At 36.7% G+C, this 16,195-nt stretch overlaps 1 protein-coding gene and 1 long non-coding RNA gene across 4 annotated transcripts in view; both read left to right on the forward strand.

The window, feature by feature from the left end:
• adgra1b (adhesion G protein-coupled receptor A1b) overlaps positions 1 to 16,195 on the forward strand; it is a 201,138-nt gene that overhangs the window by 161,511 nt on the left and 23,432 nt on the right. For all 3 annotated transcript variants that reach the window (XM_083538295.1, XM_083538296.1, XM_083538297.1), the window contains one exon: positions 13,482 to 13,609. In XM_083538295.1, coding sequence (XP_083394421.1) covers positions 13,482 to 13,609 — 128 coding nt within the window. The remainder of the gene's footprint in view (positions 1 to 13,481; positions 13,610 to 16,195) is intronic.
• Positions 2,265 to 8,598, forward strand: LOC310724445. Its single transcript, XR_014533064.1, has 5 exons — positions 2,265 to 3,225; positions 3,472 to 3,545; positions 3,606 to 6,107; positions 6,181 to 8,201; positions 8,246 to 8,598. It is a non-coding gene; the product is annotated as an uncharacterized lncRNA (long non-coding RNA).

Consider the following 16,195-nt stretch of genomic DNA (forward strand, 5'->3'; position numbering starts at 1 on the left):
ACAAGTGATCTTAAAATGGTATGTGCAGATAGCTAGCTTATAATTACAACAGTAATATCGAGGTGACTTTGCCCTTCAACTTCTCTATGGCCAGATAAGAATTCTGGGAAAGCGAGTCTCTCGTAATTTCACAAAGGGTGTGATAAGAAGAGATGAACGGTGGACTGCTGCCAACAATACATTTGTAATGAGCTGCTGGGCCGGGTTTTATCATTCTGTAGAGTTTCAGTATTACCCCTTAATGTTTTATGGTGCAATTTTTGGTTGCAGAAACAACATTCATTTATTTATTCACTCATTCATTTATCCATTCATCTGTTTCTGTTCATTTGTTTGTTGACCTTATGCTGCTCAGTCGCATCACAATAAACTGTCCTTCCTGGGACAATCTCTTTGTTCTTTTACTGTCTGAACTCTAACATTGCCTCAAGGTGGAAAACATATGTGCTGTGCACCTAAACACAGCAACCCTCATTATCCTGACTACATGTGTGTACATTTGTGCATGTTTCTTGACAGACTGTTAAAGACCGGATTTTTCTTTGCAGCGTGAACTGTTTCTGTGCCTGTGCATTGCATGCGCATCCGCAATCTCTGTATCTCAGACTGAGTAATGTGGCGTGCTCAGTGAGTGAAGAGGACAGACAATAAGCTGGGAGAAAATATTTGGGTCAGGCAGTTCTCTCTTCCGTAGACAGCACCTCTGAGCAAATGTTGACCGTGCTACAGGCCACAGCAACTCTGTTTTTCTACTGAACATGATAACCAGAAAGCAAAAAAGCAGAAAAACCAGGATGTGATTTCAGACGAGTCTAAAATGATAGGCGGATATATTTCGCCCATTTTGTATTCATTATATATTTTTTCCTATAGTTATATAAGGAATAGACTGTGAGAAAATAATACATACCTGGAAAGGTGTGGAAATTTTCTCAGATAAACAACCGTTTCCTCACCAGCATCTCTTTCTCTCTCTCTCTCTCTCTCTCTCTCTCTCTCTCTCTCTCTCTCTCTCTCTCTCTCTCTCTCTCTCTCTCTCTTCTCTCTCTCTCTCTCTCTCTCTCTCTCTCTCTCTCTCTTCTCTCTCTCTCTCTCTCTCTCTCAGCTTTTTAAAACTCTGCTCTCCTGAAAACTGACATATATCTTTTTATTAACATTAAATAAATGTCACTTTAAAAAATCACACATCAATAACACTATGTATTTCTCTCTTAAACAACACTACCTGCAATAAATATAAGATTACTGCACACCCCCTGACCAGGCAATTTTCTGAGCTGATAATTGTGCTTGATTAAGGCATAAAACCCAGTTAATACATAGTTACTCATTGTTGTTAGACATTTAGAGTCTTATGTTTTAGAGGCAGAATATTCTGTAAATATATTAGCCCACCTTCATAAAAATTGCATGGAAATGAGAGCAGATACAGTATGAGCACATAGAATAACAAACATTAAAAGTTTTCAAGTCTGATTCTATATCTGAAACTGTCATAGGACTTAATAGTGTGTGGTGATTTGAGTCCAAACAATGAATCCGATTCAACTGCATAGACACAAGATCCTGTTCACTAATCAATATTTATATATTATATACACCATACAGTAATTCCCCGTTTATCGCGGTGGTTACGTTCCAAAACCGTTCACGATAAACGAAAAAACATAATAAACGGACGCCACCCCAGAAATGCTATTTTATGTATACAGTACTGCACTGTATTAACATTGTACTTCATTTTATAATCAATAATTATCTTTTTGTATTAATACGTTTCATTATTTTAACATAAAACTCCATAAAAACAATTCGCTATAAGTTTTTTAGTCTGTCGTGCTATCCGCGAGAGACCGGGAAAATCAGCCAAACAAATTAGTTATGTGGCAAATAGGGCACGGGGTTCAAACCGCATTAAAGTGGGGGATTACTGAATACACTCTATGAGTTGCAAGGTTATGCAGTTGCTTGCTTCCGGGTTCCCAATCTAGGGCTCATGTTACAGCCCTTAAAGCCCGGGTTACAGGTTGGCCTCTATTAGGTTTCCTCCAAGTTCACCAGGTCCTCTGCCTCCATAAAACCTGGTGGTAGATGGATTTGCAATGCTGACCATGAATATAAGAGAATATCTGTGTGTTTGTGTGAATGGTGCCACACATCCCATTTAGGGTTTTCCATTGCTTCTTACTTAGTTTTGCTAGAATTAGCTCTAGATCCACCATGATAATTGACAAAGCCATCCGATAACGCAATTACCGATTATAAATGAATAAATGTGTGAATTCATGAATATATAATTCACATAATTGTAAATTGTTGGTGAAAGTAAGTGTAAAATAGATTAATTTAGCTTGTACAATGTTATTTGCTAAAAATGTCACCCCGGGAACTGCGACTGCACGTGCAATTGAATTCAAATTAAGTAAAGCAAGTATTATATTTTCATAAGTCAACTTCAATCAGTTGGAAAATGTAACTATATTGTTTACAAAGTTTTCATAGTGAGGTTATATAGCCTTATATAGAAAGTTACATGTTATTATTGTTATTTTAAAATGATTTGACTGTGTTTAAAATAAGGACTAAGGACTACCAGCAGTAAAGTTTGGCTCATATTACATAGATTTATATGTCACATGATCTCACTTCCCATTCCATTCAGTCTATGAAAGCGATTTTTTTTTTGCATGAATGTTGTTTGCATTAGCCTTTCACTGGAGTTATACTGGATTCACAGTTTGATACTGTATGTGGCCAGTTTTGTTTTAGTTAGATTTTTTGTACAGACTCTTACAAAACATTCTGCTGCTATTAATAAAAAGTAGTGCATACAGAAAACTTGTACACAGTGAATTCAAACACAATTTCCTTATCATATTACAGATGTAGCTATTATTTGCAAATTATTTGCAAAATGCCCATAAGGCAATCATCATCAATCATACACACACAGTTACACGTTATTTAAGAATGTCATAAATCAGGGTCATTTGTTTGCCATGATAATTTTGCTGTATTCCACAGGCTAAATTATAATCTACCTTTGGGTGGATTTCTGTTAATTTATTTATTATGACATGGCTTTAAATTGGTTTATTTTTAGATTGCAATTCAGATGAAACAAAGTAATTGTGTCAAATTTTGACAAATACTCAATAAGGTTTGTGCAATTGGGTGCAAAAGAGTGACATTAAAAACAACAGAAAATATTTATTTTAGTTGTGTGTAAGACAAATAATAATGATTACTTTACTTTCTTTTCGGCTTCTCCCGTTAGGGGTCGCCACAGCGGATCCTCCGCACGTTTGATTTGGCACATGTTTTATGCTGGATGCCCTTCCTAACGCAACCCTCCCCAATTTATCTGGGCTTGGGACCGGCACTAAGAGTGGCTGGGGATGGTTCCCTGACCGGGAATCGAACCCGGGTCGCAGCGGTGGGAGCACTGCATCTTAACCACTAGACCACCAGGGGACCTCAAGACAAATGATTATGATGACAGGTCTAATTTACTTGCATATTTAAATTTTAAACTTGTTTATTATGTATATACATTAAAATATAGTAATAAAAAACTGTGTCTCACTTTAGCATGAGACATCTAGGGTTTAAATGATTCATACTTTTTTTTTTTTTTTTACATTCAAGCTAAACAATGCATGCCTTGAAAGGTTTTAGGGCGAATGTAAAATTGATGGAAATTCTGTAGTAACACGCAAAGAAAGTATTTCAGAGCTCATGGAGATAAACATACTTATGCAAATTTTCCTCAATGTCTTTTTAAAGTCAAGCCAAGTTAAACAACATCTGTGAAGATATGTAAAAAAAAAGTCCATATGGTGTGTACATCTCAGAAATACCCAGACAGTCTTTTTTATCCCTTTTTTATATCTTAATCTCATACTCTATCATGCTTCTTCACAGAGTGTTAAACAGAATAAATAACACACAATCTTAAATACAACACCCATCTCTGTTATACGTAAAGCAGGCAGTGTTGTATGGAAAAAAAAATTTGTGCAGCATGTGAAAATATAACAGATATAGCCAAATATTAATACTCCCTATAATTTTAATTATAATAAATCAATTTAACAACAAAAACCTTCTTAATTTCAAGATTTTTTTTCCTCCTAATTTTAGCAAGGTATCTAAAAATTATTTTAAAAAAAAGAAAAAAAAGAAAGCAATTATTGAAAAAGAGGCTGAATGTGTTTATACAATGCATTTAATTTATAATGATCTTATAATAAGAAATATTGCATAGTTTTGCCAATATTAAATATACTACAGTTTTACTTGCTAAGATAGCATTGTTTTGCAGTGTGAAACTGGAACTTTCTTTTATAATATTTTTTGTGTTCTGTCCTGCCAAAATTAACCACCTGCCTGCTGCCCTAGCCCTGCTCTTGCCCTGTCCTGCCCTGCCCTGCCCTGTCTCGCCCTGTCCTGCCCTGCCCCTCCCTCCCTACAGCCCATGTTCTGTGAAAACACTTGGGAAGAGTACAAGTAGTCCTTACAACAGGGAATCAAATGCACCCATCATCCTCTCATATCCCGTAGGGTGTCAAATAAGTCAGAATCGCAGCCCTCGCTTTACACGGTAAACTCTCCTTGTGCATTTTTTTCTGACTTAGACTTACAGTGACAGCATGTAAATTTGCCTATGACTCACCTTCCACATTTTAATCAGCGCCGAGTCGAAGCTGTGCGATGTTTTCGCCAGTAATCCCCACTGGCTGAATGAGCGATGTTTTGGACTATCAAACGTGAAATTTAATCTGGGTGTTTGAGATTAGCATGCCGGCAGTGGACCCACCCGAATCTGCGTAATAGTAGTTAGCCATCGAAATAGTTGTAGAACGGCAAGAAGAGGCCACTTAGAGGTAAATGGCGCAGCTAGTAGAGCTGTCAGCATGCGAGATGGGACTGGCTGAGATCGTGTCATGCACTCCATAATTAAAGAGGGTAGAGGAGATTGCATTGCCTCGCCTGGAGGGTGACAGACAGAAAAAAAGACAGAAAGAGACAGATCAGTGATTTAAACGCAATGTCTGACAAGCACACGCACGCGCACACACACACACACACACACACACACACACCTTTTAATGCATAGCTTTCAAAAAAGTACAAACGCACAGTGAACAGACACACCTATATTTTCTGTTCATTGCTTTTCAACTGTTGTGCCATTGAGTGTAACCATGTTGAGCTGTAAACCCGACTGAACGTTTTATTTCAAATATATTTATAAGTAGTTAAAATGGCTTGTGACTATAGCGTTATTAATATTTATAAACTTCACATTAACAACTGCTTTGCAGGAAAGACATTTTTTTTTCTTCAATTTCTCTGTTTTAATCTCTAAATGATTTAAAACATTCAAATGAATCCAATTAAGAGCCAATAAACCTTTGTGTTTTGAGAGACAAAATAATCAAACTCAACACTGATGAGACTCTTTTTTACATCAGTAGTGTTGGAATCTAACAAGGCTATCACCGTCAAACTTTTTTTTGTCTTTAGAATATTTTATTTGTAAAGAATAATAAGGCAATCAGTACTGGTCATTCTAAATGTGAGGGACCACTAGCAACACACGCTGTAAACGAGTTCTATATTTAATTAAGATGTACATTGTAGGCAATATGACAATTTTACAATAAAAATCCACCTGCATCTAATATGTACACACTGCTAACTAAAGCAAATCCACAATCTAATCGAGCTCAGATATTTAGTCACTATCACTCACCTGCCTGTTGATCTCAACCTTTTTGTGTAACCCTCATTAAATTTCAGCTTTTGCCATTTCAGTGTGTATTTCTCAGTGTTGAATTCTTTATTCATTATTCCATTTTTTTATTTTTTTTTGCATCTGCCCCCCATTTAGATTCCGATTGCCCTGCGTAGCTTTTGTTTGCGTGACGTTTGACCCATATCTGTTTTGAGCATAAATTGATCTGCTTATTTGGATTGTAAAACAGCTCACACTTTCATCTATCTTCCTCCAGCATGTGACACAACAGTTCTGAAAACCTTATATTTATTATCTCTGTTGAAATCTCAGTAGTTTTGCATGATCCTTTATGAAACAATGTTTAGTAAGAGAGAGAGAGAGAGAGAGAGAGAGAGAGAGAGAGAGAGAGAGAGAGAGAGAGAGAGAGAGAGAGAGAGAGAGAGAGAGAGAACGAATATGATATCTGGCATTTGACCTATTTTCTAATTTTATAACCAAGAAGGTTTGTTGTTTTCAGTTATATTGTACCCGTGTTGTTTTTTGGCTTCTCTGACTTCCCTGAACACAGTTTTTCTTTTTTTTTTAAACCTGCATTTTAGTGAGAAAATCAATTCCTCAATGATTCTGTATATAGTTATGGGTTCTTGCTAAATGGGTACTTCTGCTGAAGCAGTGACGGTTCCCTTTATACCAAACTGACAAAACCTAAAACAATGACAACCAAGGGTTTATTTTGATGTTATATAGACAGATCTGGAAAAAGTCTTTCATTGTTATGGAAGTAGTCATTAGTAGTCTCATCATAATTATTCTTAACGTGTTTCCCTCTGTCATTTTATAATTTTTTTTTTACAAATTCTTTCTGACAACGGAAACAAAATACGGCATTAAAAAAAGCTTTCCGATGCCATTTAATACATCAGTACTGAAATTAGTGAATTCTTCCAACGAACACTTCTCCCCTTCATTGCTTTCTGCTCTGATGCGGTCCATTTAGCTTTTGAAGGATAATAGCTTTTGAAGGACTTGTGTATGGAGATGAAATGTAGAGGGCTGGAAGGTGAAAATTATTTGGCACAATAATGTAAAATGTGGTTCTTTCTACACACATATCCTCTTTTCCTCTTTGACGGAATCTGAATGTTCTCACGGTTCCCTAATCAATTGTGTCAGGGCTGATTCATCGTATCTGCTGATTTGTTTGGAGTGCAATTTGTCCATACACACTTAATTGCAGAGTAAATAAATAACTGTAAGAGTGAATGATATATGACCTGTAAAATCGAGTAATAATATGGGCAACTACCATAACATTATACTCTGCGTTATGATGTAGTGGAGTCACATTTTAATAAAAATAATGTTGTCACAAACAATATAATAAAATAGATTAAAACTAATGTAATATATCCACGGTTCATTTCCTAAAATCAGATATCTGAAATCTTATATTTGAGGCTTCTAGTTTTGTGCAGCCTGACTCTAGGCTCAAAGAGCTGCTAAGTCAGAAAGAGCACTTGTTAAAGTGACCTTGAAAATCCACGATAAATACAAATACGGCTTGACCACTAGAGACATTCACTTGGCAGACTGTTAGGCTTCAGCTGGTCTGTTTACTCGCATGAAATGAAATGCTATTCATTACATATGATCTTGAGATATTTGAAGATGTTCACAAGTGCAGTACTAATGATTACTATCCCAAACTGTCTCAAACTACATACCAGCAATGTCAGCTACTATATAATAGGTTTGCAATGTAAACCATGGTGCTGTTAGAGGAAAATAAATCTTGATGGGTGGTGTAATGTTGAATTCAAGCACCCACACCAAACTGAACTGTGGTGTATCCTGTTTGTTTTCACTATCTTAAAATGTCTCTAGAACTGGACCAGAGCACCTTGTGGCTAATTCTACTGTTTGGACATGATATGAAAGGAGGCACATGCCTTTCCTGTATATAAGGTCTATATTCACATTTCACAGTGTATATCAAACTAAGTGCGAAGCCATGCCAAGTCGAAGGAAGTCTCTGTAGACCTTAGATTCTAATATGCTAAGGAGCACACTGGGCTCCATCTTCATGAAATGGAGATGTTTGGGATGACCATACTTGAGCTAGAATAGAGCTGAGCACAACCTCTGCAACTAGGTTCGAAGTTCCTTGGTTAAGAAGTTGACCAAGAATCCAATAACCACTAAAGAACAGAGCTTTGGAATTCCTTAACAAAAACTAGACAGAAACCTGAGTAAAAGGCTGGGAGCTGGGCACTGTATGAGAAAAAACGATTCTCTGCTCTGAGCAAAACTCGTTGCTGCTCATCACCTATTGAAGCATGGTCATGCCAGCATTGTGCTGGAGAGGTGCTTCTCACTGACAGGGCCAAGTACCTGGTACCAGGGAAGAGTAAATACACCCAAATATCCTGAGAGGTCTTTAAAAAAACACATTGGAATGGTCACAGACTCAGGTAAAGTTTCAGCATGTCAACAAACCAGCAGCATGCACACAAGACAGGTGTGTTTTGGAGACTTTCCTGCGGTGGAGACGAAGCGGCACAAAGCTAACTGGCACAAAGTGCTGACAACCGAGACTCCTTCCATACCTCAGATCAATTGATAACAATGCTGTGGTATAAAATAACATAATTTCACTGCTTTTTACAGTTATGTAGTAGCTGTGTATATAAGAAACATCGTTGTCTGTCAAATTTAAATGTAGGTCTTTCTATGAGCTCTTCACCCTTTTGTTGAGAATGTGAATCTGAGTTTCTGTATGAAATAGAATCTTTTGTCCCTAGGTGTGTCCCCATTTTTATCCATCTGTGTGTATGGACAGAATTATGCAAAATAAAGTTAATTATGTTGTGTTTTAGTCAAATTGAATTAATCACAGATTAAACCATCACAAATAAACTGTTAGTGAATATTGTATCTAATGCATTATTTCCTGCAGAAAATGAAAACCTCAGCTAAATGTCCTAAATGAAAGATCTTTGTTTTTATCTTTTTCTTTTACTTCACCATAATTACTTAATTTTAGGACTTTTTTAAATCCCTTTTTTATGTTGATGGTATAAGGATTTGATGGTTAAAGCAGTGTTCACATGTCATTAACCCATCAAGTTTTATTTTTTTTATCCCTATACCTATATGTTGTTTGTAAGATTAGGAGTGTCTGGTAGGTAACATTCAGTTCTTGTGGGTAGTGGTGTGCTTGGTGTCCCTCATACCTTTTTCCTGTCTCAGAGAAGGATTTTAAATGATCTGGCTTGTGCTGATATGAAATACTGTATGATAGGGAATGCTACAGAATCTCTATCAGGAAAGGCATGTACATCTGGATTCTTAAAAAAAAAAAAAAAGCTATTTAAGTGACAAGTGCAAATGCTATATAAGTGACATTGATCAATATGAATGTCAACACACTAATGTGTGGAATAAAAATGAGTCTGGTCAATGTTTGCAGTTGTACCAAATTCAGATACTGTGATCTCTGCCAATTTCAATATAAAAAGGAAGCCTTGTTACAGCTGATAGGATAGACATGTAAAAAAAAGAGTAAGAGTAAGTAGCTGTTGTGTAAATGTGACTGTAATAAAATAAAATAAATAGATATGCATGCAGTTGTCATATTTTTTTTTTTTTTTTTTAGGTTTGATTTTGAACTTTAGTGCTAGATAAGTCACTGCTCAATAAGGATGATAAAGCTTGTGAGTGCTTGGGCTACCAGCCAAAAATCTCCTGGCTAGCTAGTGCCACCTGTGTGTGTGTGTGTGTGTGTGTGTGTGTGTGTGTGTGTGTGTGTGTGTGTGTGTGAATCCATTTCTCTGTATCATTTGTGTGTGCGTGTCACAGTTCTGATGAAATCCCCTGCCTCGTTTGTGGGGATAAATATTTACTCCCACTATTCTATAATTTTATCTGCCCTTGTCTCTCTCTCTCTCTCTCTCTCTCTCTCTCTCTCTCTCTCTCTCTCTCTCTCTCTCTCTCTCTCTCTCTCTCTCTCTCTCTCTCTCTCTCTCTCTCTCTCTCTCTCTCTCTCCCTCCTTGTCTCTCTCCCTCACACACACACTTTATTTCTAACCCTCACTTTAATTTTTTTCTGGTCAACTCCCTTCAGGTTTTGTGTTCTGTGCTTTAAGTCAGCTAAGGCTACAGAGGCTTAGTGAGGGCTGGATCAAACAGTGTGAAGAATAAGCCTGTAGAACCTCAATAGCAGAAGCAGCAGACTTGATTTCAGTATGTGACCTGCTTGTATTAGCATGGATTGGTGGGATTAGTGAAGCAGCTAGGCTAATACTTTTGCAGCACTGCATTGTTAATGTACTGACTGGGTCTAGTAGTTGTTGCCGAGCCAGTGAGCCCAGGTTTAAAGGATTTAGAGTTGCAGCAAATCTAATGCAGGGAGATTCTAGCTGCTTGGTTGCGAGCTAGAGTTGTAAAAGGCTTTAGCCACATGGCTAGGCTAATGTAGTGTAGATAAGTAGTTTAACGACTTATTGAGAGCTCAGGTGGAATGAAGTGGAGGTTAACGGTGAGCAGTGTAATGAAGCCTGAATTATACCATGATACCAAGTAATAATTAGTTCCAATCAACTGGATCACTTAGGCATCACTAAAGAGATACAAAAGGATGATTAAAAAGAATAACAGATATCTGCACTTATCTGAGCTGTGCTCATCTCAAACCTGTTTTACACTGAGATTACAATACGTTTAGGATTATTACTTGTCACATTACACAGGATGATCCAAATTATATCTTGGCTGAATTCTAACCAATTCTGCAGTAACACTTTCTCTGTGCCACATTATACAATAACTGTGATAGACATGTGATTACTAAAATTAATAAATGAAGCTACTACTTTCTATTATATACTGTTCTGCTATTGGTGGTTTCCAGACAAGCATCTTTGCACGTCGAGAAAAATGTTGTTATTACCAGAAGGTTGCCATTGACTGTCTTCTGTCACAGTGACACTAAATTGGCTATTGCTGAGCAAGTCACATTTTACTTCATTAGACAGCCAAAAGATTTTTTTTTTCTTTTTTCTTTTTTTATCAATGAGCAAATAGTTTATCCATGATGGCAAAATCATGCTGAAACCTGTATAAAAAGCTTTATTCTAACAAAGATCTTGTAAAAAGATACATTCACTTTCTGAAAAACCTGAGCTGTTTATTTTTGTTTTTAAGAGAGAAGAGAAATGTTTTTTCGTATTAAAATGGTGTTTCTGTATCAGAAAGGATTCCAAAGAGATAAAACTCATTTTAGAAGTCAAAAACCCTTTGTTATATCCTTAAAGAACTTCTGAAGTTTTTTTTCCCCTAAAAGCCCAGGTTTCCATGTGATCTAATTAATACAAATATCAAGATCTGCAAACACATAAAGTTGTGTTGACCCGATGTACACAGATTGTTTTGCCATATACTGTAGTACAACTTTAAAAGAAACAAATCGAGGCACTATGACACAAATAACAAAAACCCTCTATAGATTTATTTAAATTTAAAGGCTTCTCTAATGAAATGTGACACTTCAAGGCTCAAGGTCTACTTAGACATCTAATAAATAATCATACAACATTATTGCTGCATTCTATTTCCCAGAATGTATTGGGATTTCTCAGGGGCTGCCAATTATATTACAAAAGAAACATAATACTGTATTTCACACTAGTCTATGGATCTGACATGGTAAATGAAGGCCATTTATTACTATAATAGGTTTATTAGCATTTAAAAGAAGACTTGTTCAGTATTTTCCCGGTAGGCGCACATAGAGAGAGAAATTCATTCGGCTTTACAACTGTCTTTAGAGAAAAATGCCCCTTTAAGAAGTCCTAATTAAAAAAAATGCAGCATATTTGTAAAAAGCAAAACACTTTCAATTTATAAACATGATTGGTCATTGGTGTATATTGTCTATAAGTCTATAACACACTATCACAAAAATATGTTCTTTAACAAATAAAAAACTATAATCACTGACTTCAGATATGAGAGTCGTTTTGCTTTAATTTAATTTGTCTTAATAACAGCAAGAGAGATAAAAAGGGAAAACTGTGCTGCTCACGCATACTATAAACATTTGAGCAAACAAATATATGGACTTTTCACACATTTATTTTTTATTTATTTATTTATTATTTTTACCTTAACAGCCTGTGTTTTATTCCTTACTTCTCTAACAAAAGCTTTTTTGAGAGAACTTGCATATTATTTTTCTACTTTCTAAGCCCTATATTTGTGCTGATGAGTAATATGGTGTCAATATGGTATGCTACAAGAACACCATCTAAAATTGTGGAATAAAAAAAAAGGCTGAATTTCCTCAGTTTCCTGTGAAGCAAAAGATGACAGCAATACTTATTGTTTTCTGCTTTATTCTTTATCGTAGAATGAATTCTGATGCCCTTGACCCCAAGATGTAGTGTTCTTGAGCCCCCATAGTCCACCGTGCCTCAGCTGGAAATGGGCAGCTGTTTGTATGTGACACTGTTATTGGAACAGGAACAAGAAACAAGGAGCACAGAGTGTAATCCTTGCCTGAGCTTGCAGGTGTTTGTGTGGTAAATGTGAATACAATAACCCATGGTCACAGTGTGTTTGGTTATTATGCACTGAATCGGTCAAATTGTATTAAACTCTTGTTTTTCTGAGCTGTGAATGTCTTAAATATGCACTCTGTTCATCTTGGATATGCGTGGAAAATCATACAGGTTTTGTGACAGTGTTGCAGTGAGCATTCAGCTTGGCCCGACTGTGGCTTGGCTATTTTTAAAAAGTCTCCTTTATTCTGTGAGCTGCTCTGTCTAGAAGCCAGTTCACCAAATGTCAGCAAGTCTGATTTGTCAGCTATGTCAAAATTCAGAGGAGAATGCCCAGACTGGTTTGAGCTGGTTGGTAATTCAAATGAGCACTCTTTACAACTGTGGTAAGTGGAAAAGCATACCAGAAAACACTATTAGGTGGATGGTCTACAATAGAAGAAGCGCACACTGGGTTTTGCTCCTAAAAGACAAGAACGAGGTTTAAGACTACAGTGGGTACAGGTAGTCAACTGGAGTTGAAGAATAAAAATTAATTTCTCTGTCATTTTCTAATCTTCTCTAACCACTGCTGTGGTAAACCTATGCCTACCTGAGCTCATGTTTCTGTTTGTGTATAGTTTTGCTCGTTTCCTCTAACCTCCTGTCTCCCAAAAACATGCTACTAGTTTAATTGGCTATTCTAAATTGGCACTAGGTGTAAATAAGTGTGTGATTGTATGTATATGGCTGTTATGAACCTTAGTCCCATTCAGGATGCCACACATTTTGACAGATAGAAGGTTATAAAATACAATTTTAGGAATTCATTTGTAATATATATTTGTATAATAATACAAGCTATTACAGTGAAGGAGACGGCAAATGAGTCATGTTAATACTCAAAACCTTTCTGTTACCTCTCTGCAGCAATCTCTCTGTGTTCCTAAACTGGTAATATGCAGATAAGTAATCGGGCACGTGTTCTTTCTGTGGTGCTGCAGGTGTTTTTATTGCTGTTTTCAGATAAACAGGAGTGCCATTGCTCATACGTTCTGTTCTTATTGGCACTGATTTGCTTTGCTGTCATGGTTACTCAGCTTTTCTGTGCCTGCTGCTTGATTCCCAGCTGTCCTTGATGATGTCACTGCCAAAACAGTTCAATAATAGTATTAAATGTTTCTTTCTTCTTTCTTTCGCAGGATCTGAAGAAGGTGCTGTCGTTCCCTCCATACCCGGGGGACTTCCTGCACCCGGTCGTGTATGCCTGCACCGCTGTCATGCTGCTCTGCCTTTTTGCTTCTATCATCACTTACATAGTTCACCACAGGTAGGTCCGTTCCAGGCACTCTCATTAGAGTCTAATTTTCCAAGTCATTGGGGCGCTCTAGAGATGCACATGGTTGTCTTTTCTTCCCAGCGTCAGACGGTTCAGTTCCAGACAACATTAGTTACGCCAATTTTGGCTAAACATATGGGATTTTAAGTGTAACTTTTGAACATACTTGACATTTATTTATCATGATACGCCTACAGAGAAATTAAGCAGTCGTTATTTATACTCAGTATTTTCATTCATTCATTGGCAAAGAAATGTGTAATTCTTAAATGGAGTAGGGTCAGGAACATATCAATCAAATAAACTCCCATTCTGAAATTGCATCAGCGGCTCAGAGAAATGATTTCACGTAAATAATTTATTCATAGAAATACCCGACAGAACTTATGGCAAATTTGTGGATCATGCACATGTGAGTCCATGAACCTGATTTTATTATTTGTATTTTTTTTATTTTGCACATCATGTTTGCTGTGGCAGTGTTTGATTCTCTTCCTAATGCATATATATATATATATATATATATATATATATATATATATATATATATATATATATATATATATATATATATATATATATATATATATATATATATATATATATACAGTGAGGAAAATAAGTATTTGAACACCCTGCTATTTTGCAAGTTCTCCCACTTAAAAATCATGCAGGGGTCTGAAATTGTCATCATAGGTGCATGTCCACTGTGAGAGACATAATCTAAAAAAAAAAATCCAGAAATCACAATGTATGATTTTTTCACTATTTATTTGTATGATACAGCTGCAAATAAGTATTTAAACACCTGAGAAAGTCAATGTTAAAATTTGGTACAGTAGCCTTTGTTTGCAATTACAGAGGTCAAACGTTTCCTGTAGTTTTTCACCAGGTTTGCACACACTGCAGGAGGGATTTTGGCCCACTCCTCCACACAGATCTTCTCTAGATCAATCAGGTTTCTGGCCTGTTGCTGAGAAACACGGAGTTTGAGCTCCCTCCAAAGATTCTCTATTGGGTTTAGGTCTGGAGACTGGCTAGGCCACGGCAGAACCTTGATATGCTTCTTACAGAGCCACTCCTTGGTTATCCTGGCTGTGTGCTTCGGGTCATTGTCATGTTGAAAGACCCAGCCTCGACCCATCTTCAATGCTCTAACTGAGGGAAGGAGGTTGTTCCCCAAAATCTCGCAATACATGGCCCCGGTCATCCTCTCCTTAATACAGTGCAGTCGCCCTGTCCCATGTGCTGAAAAACACCCCCAAAGCATGATGCTACCACCCCCATGCTTCACAGTAGTGATGGTGTTCTTGGGATGGTACTCATCAATCTTTTTTCCTCCAAACACGTTTAGTGGAATTATGACCCAAAAGTTCTATTTTGGTCTCATCTGACCACATGACTTTCTCCCATGACTCCTCTGGATCATCCAAATGGTCATTGGCAAACTTAAGACGTGCCTGGACATGTGCTGGTTTAAGCAGGGGAACCTTCCGTGCCATGCATGATTTCAAACCATGACGTCTTAGTGTATTACCAACAGTAACCTTGGAAACGGTGGTCCCAGCTCTTTTCAGGTCATTGACCAGCTCCTTCCGTGTAGTTCTGGGCTGATTTCTCACCTTCCTTAGGATGATTAAGACCCCACGATTTGAGATCTTGCATGGAGCCCCAGTCCGAGGGAGATTGACAGTCATGTTTAGCTTCTTCCATTTTCTAATGATTGCTCCAACAGTGGACCTTATTTCACCAAGCTGCTTGGCAATTTCCCCGTAGCCCTTTCCAGCCTTGTGGAGGTGTACAATTTTGTCTCTAGTGTCTTTGGACAGCTCTTTGGTCTTGGCCATGTTAGTAGTTGGATTCTTACTGATTGTATGGGGTGGACAGGTGTCTTTATGCAGCTAACGACCTCAAACAGGTGCATCTAATTTAGGATAATAAATGTAGTGGAGGTGGACATTTTAAAGGCAGACTAACAGGTCTTTGAGGGTCAGAATTCTAGCTGATAGACAGGTGTTCAAATACTTATTTGCAGCTGTATCATACAAATAAATAGTTTAAAAATCATACATTGTGATTTCTGGATTTTCTTTTTTAGATTATGTCTCTCACAGTGGACATGCACCTACGATGACAATTTCAGACCCCTCCATGATTTCTAAGTGGGAGAACTTGCAAAATAGCAGGGTGTTCAAATACTTATTTTCCTCACTGTATATATATATATATATATATATATATATATATATATATATATATATATATATATATATATATATATATAATTTTTACTTTGAAACCACAGTATTACGTGTAGTGAGAGAATTTTTGTCCGTTTTCTGACATAAAAATAGAATATTAAATAATAATAAAAATAGATTTAGATACATACTCTACATACTCTTTCTGTACAGGTAAAAAGCAAAGCTAATATAAATTATAAAAATGTAATAAGAGAAATAAATCAAGTCAGGCATGAACCTTACTTATGACTTATTTAATGCAGGTCACTAAATAATGGGTGAAAAGGATGGGAAAAATTTAAATATCTGTGTCTAATTACATATCCTGTTTAAT

This window comes from Silurus aristotelis (assembly GCF_946808225.1).
Source record: "Silurus aristotelis genome assembly, chromosome: 4".
Taxonomy (NCBI): Eukaryota; Metazoa; Chordata; class Actinopteri; order Siluriformes; family Siluridae; genus Silurus; species Silurus aristotelis.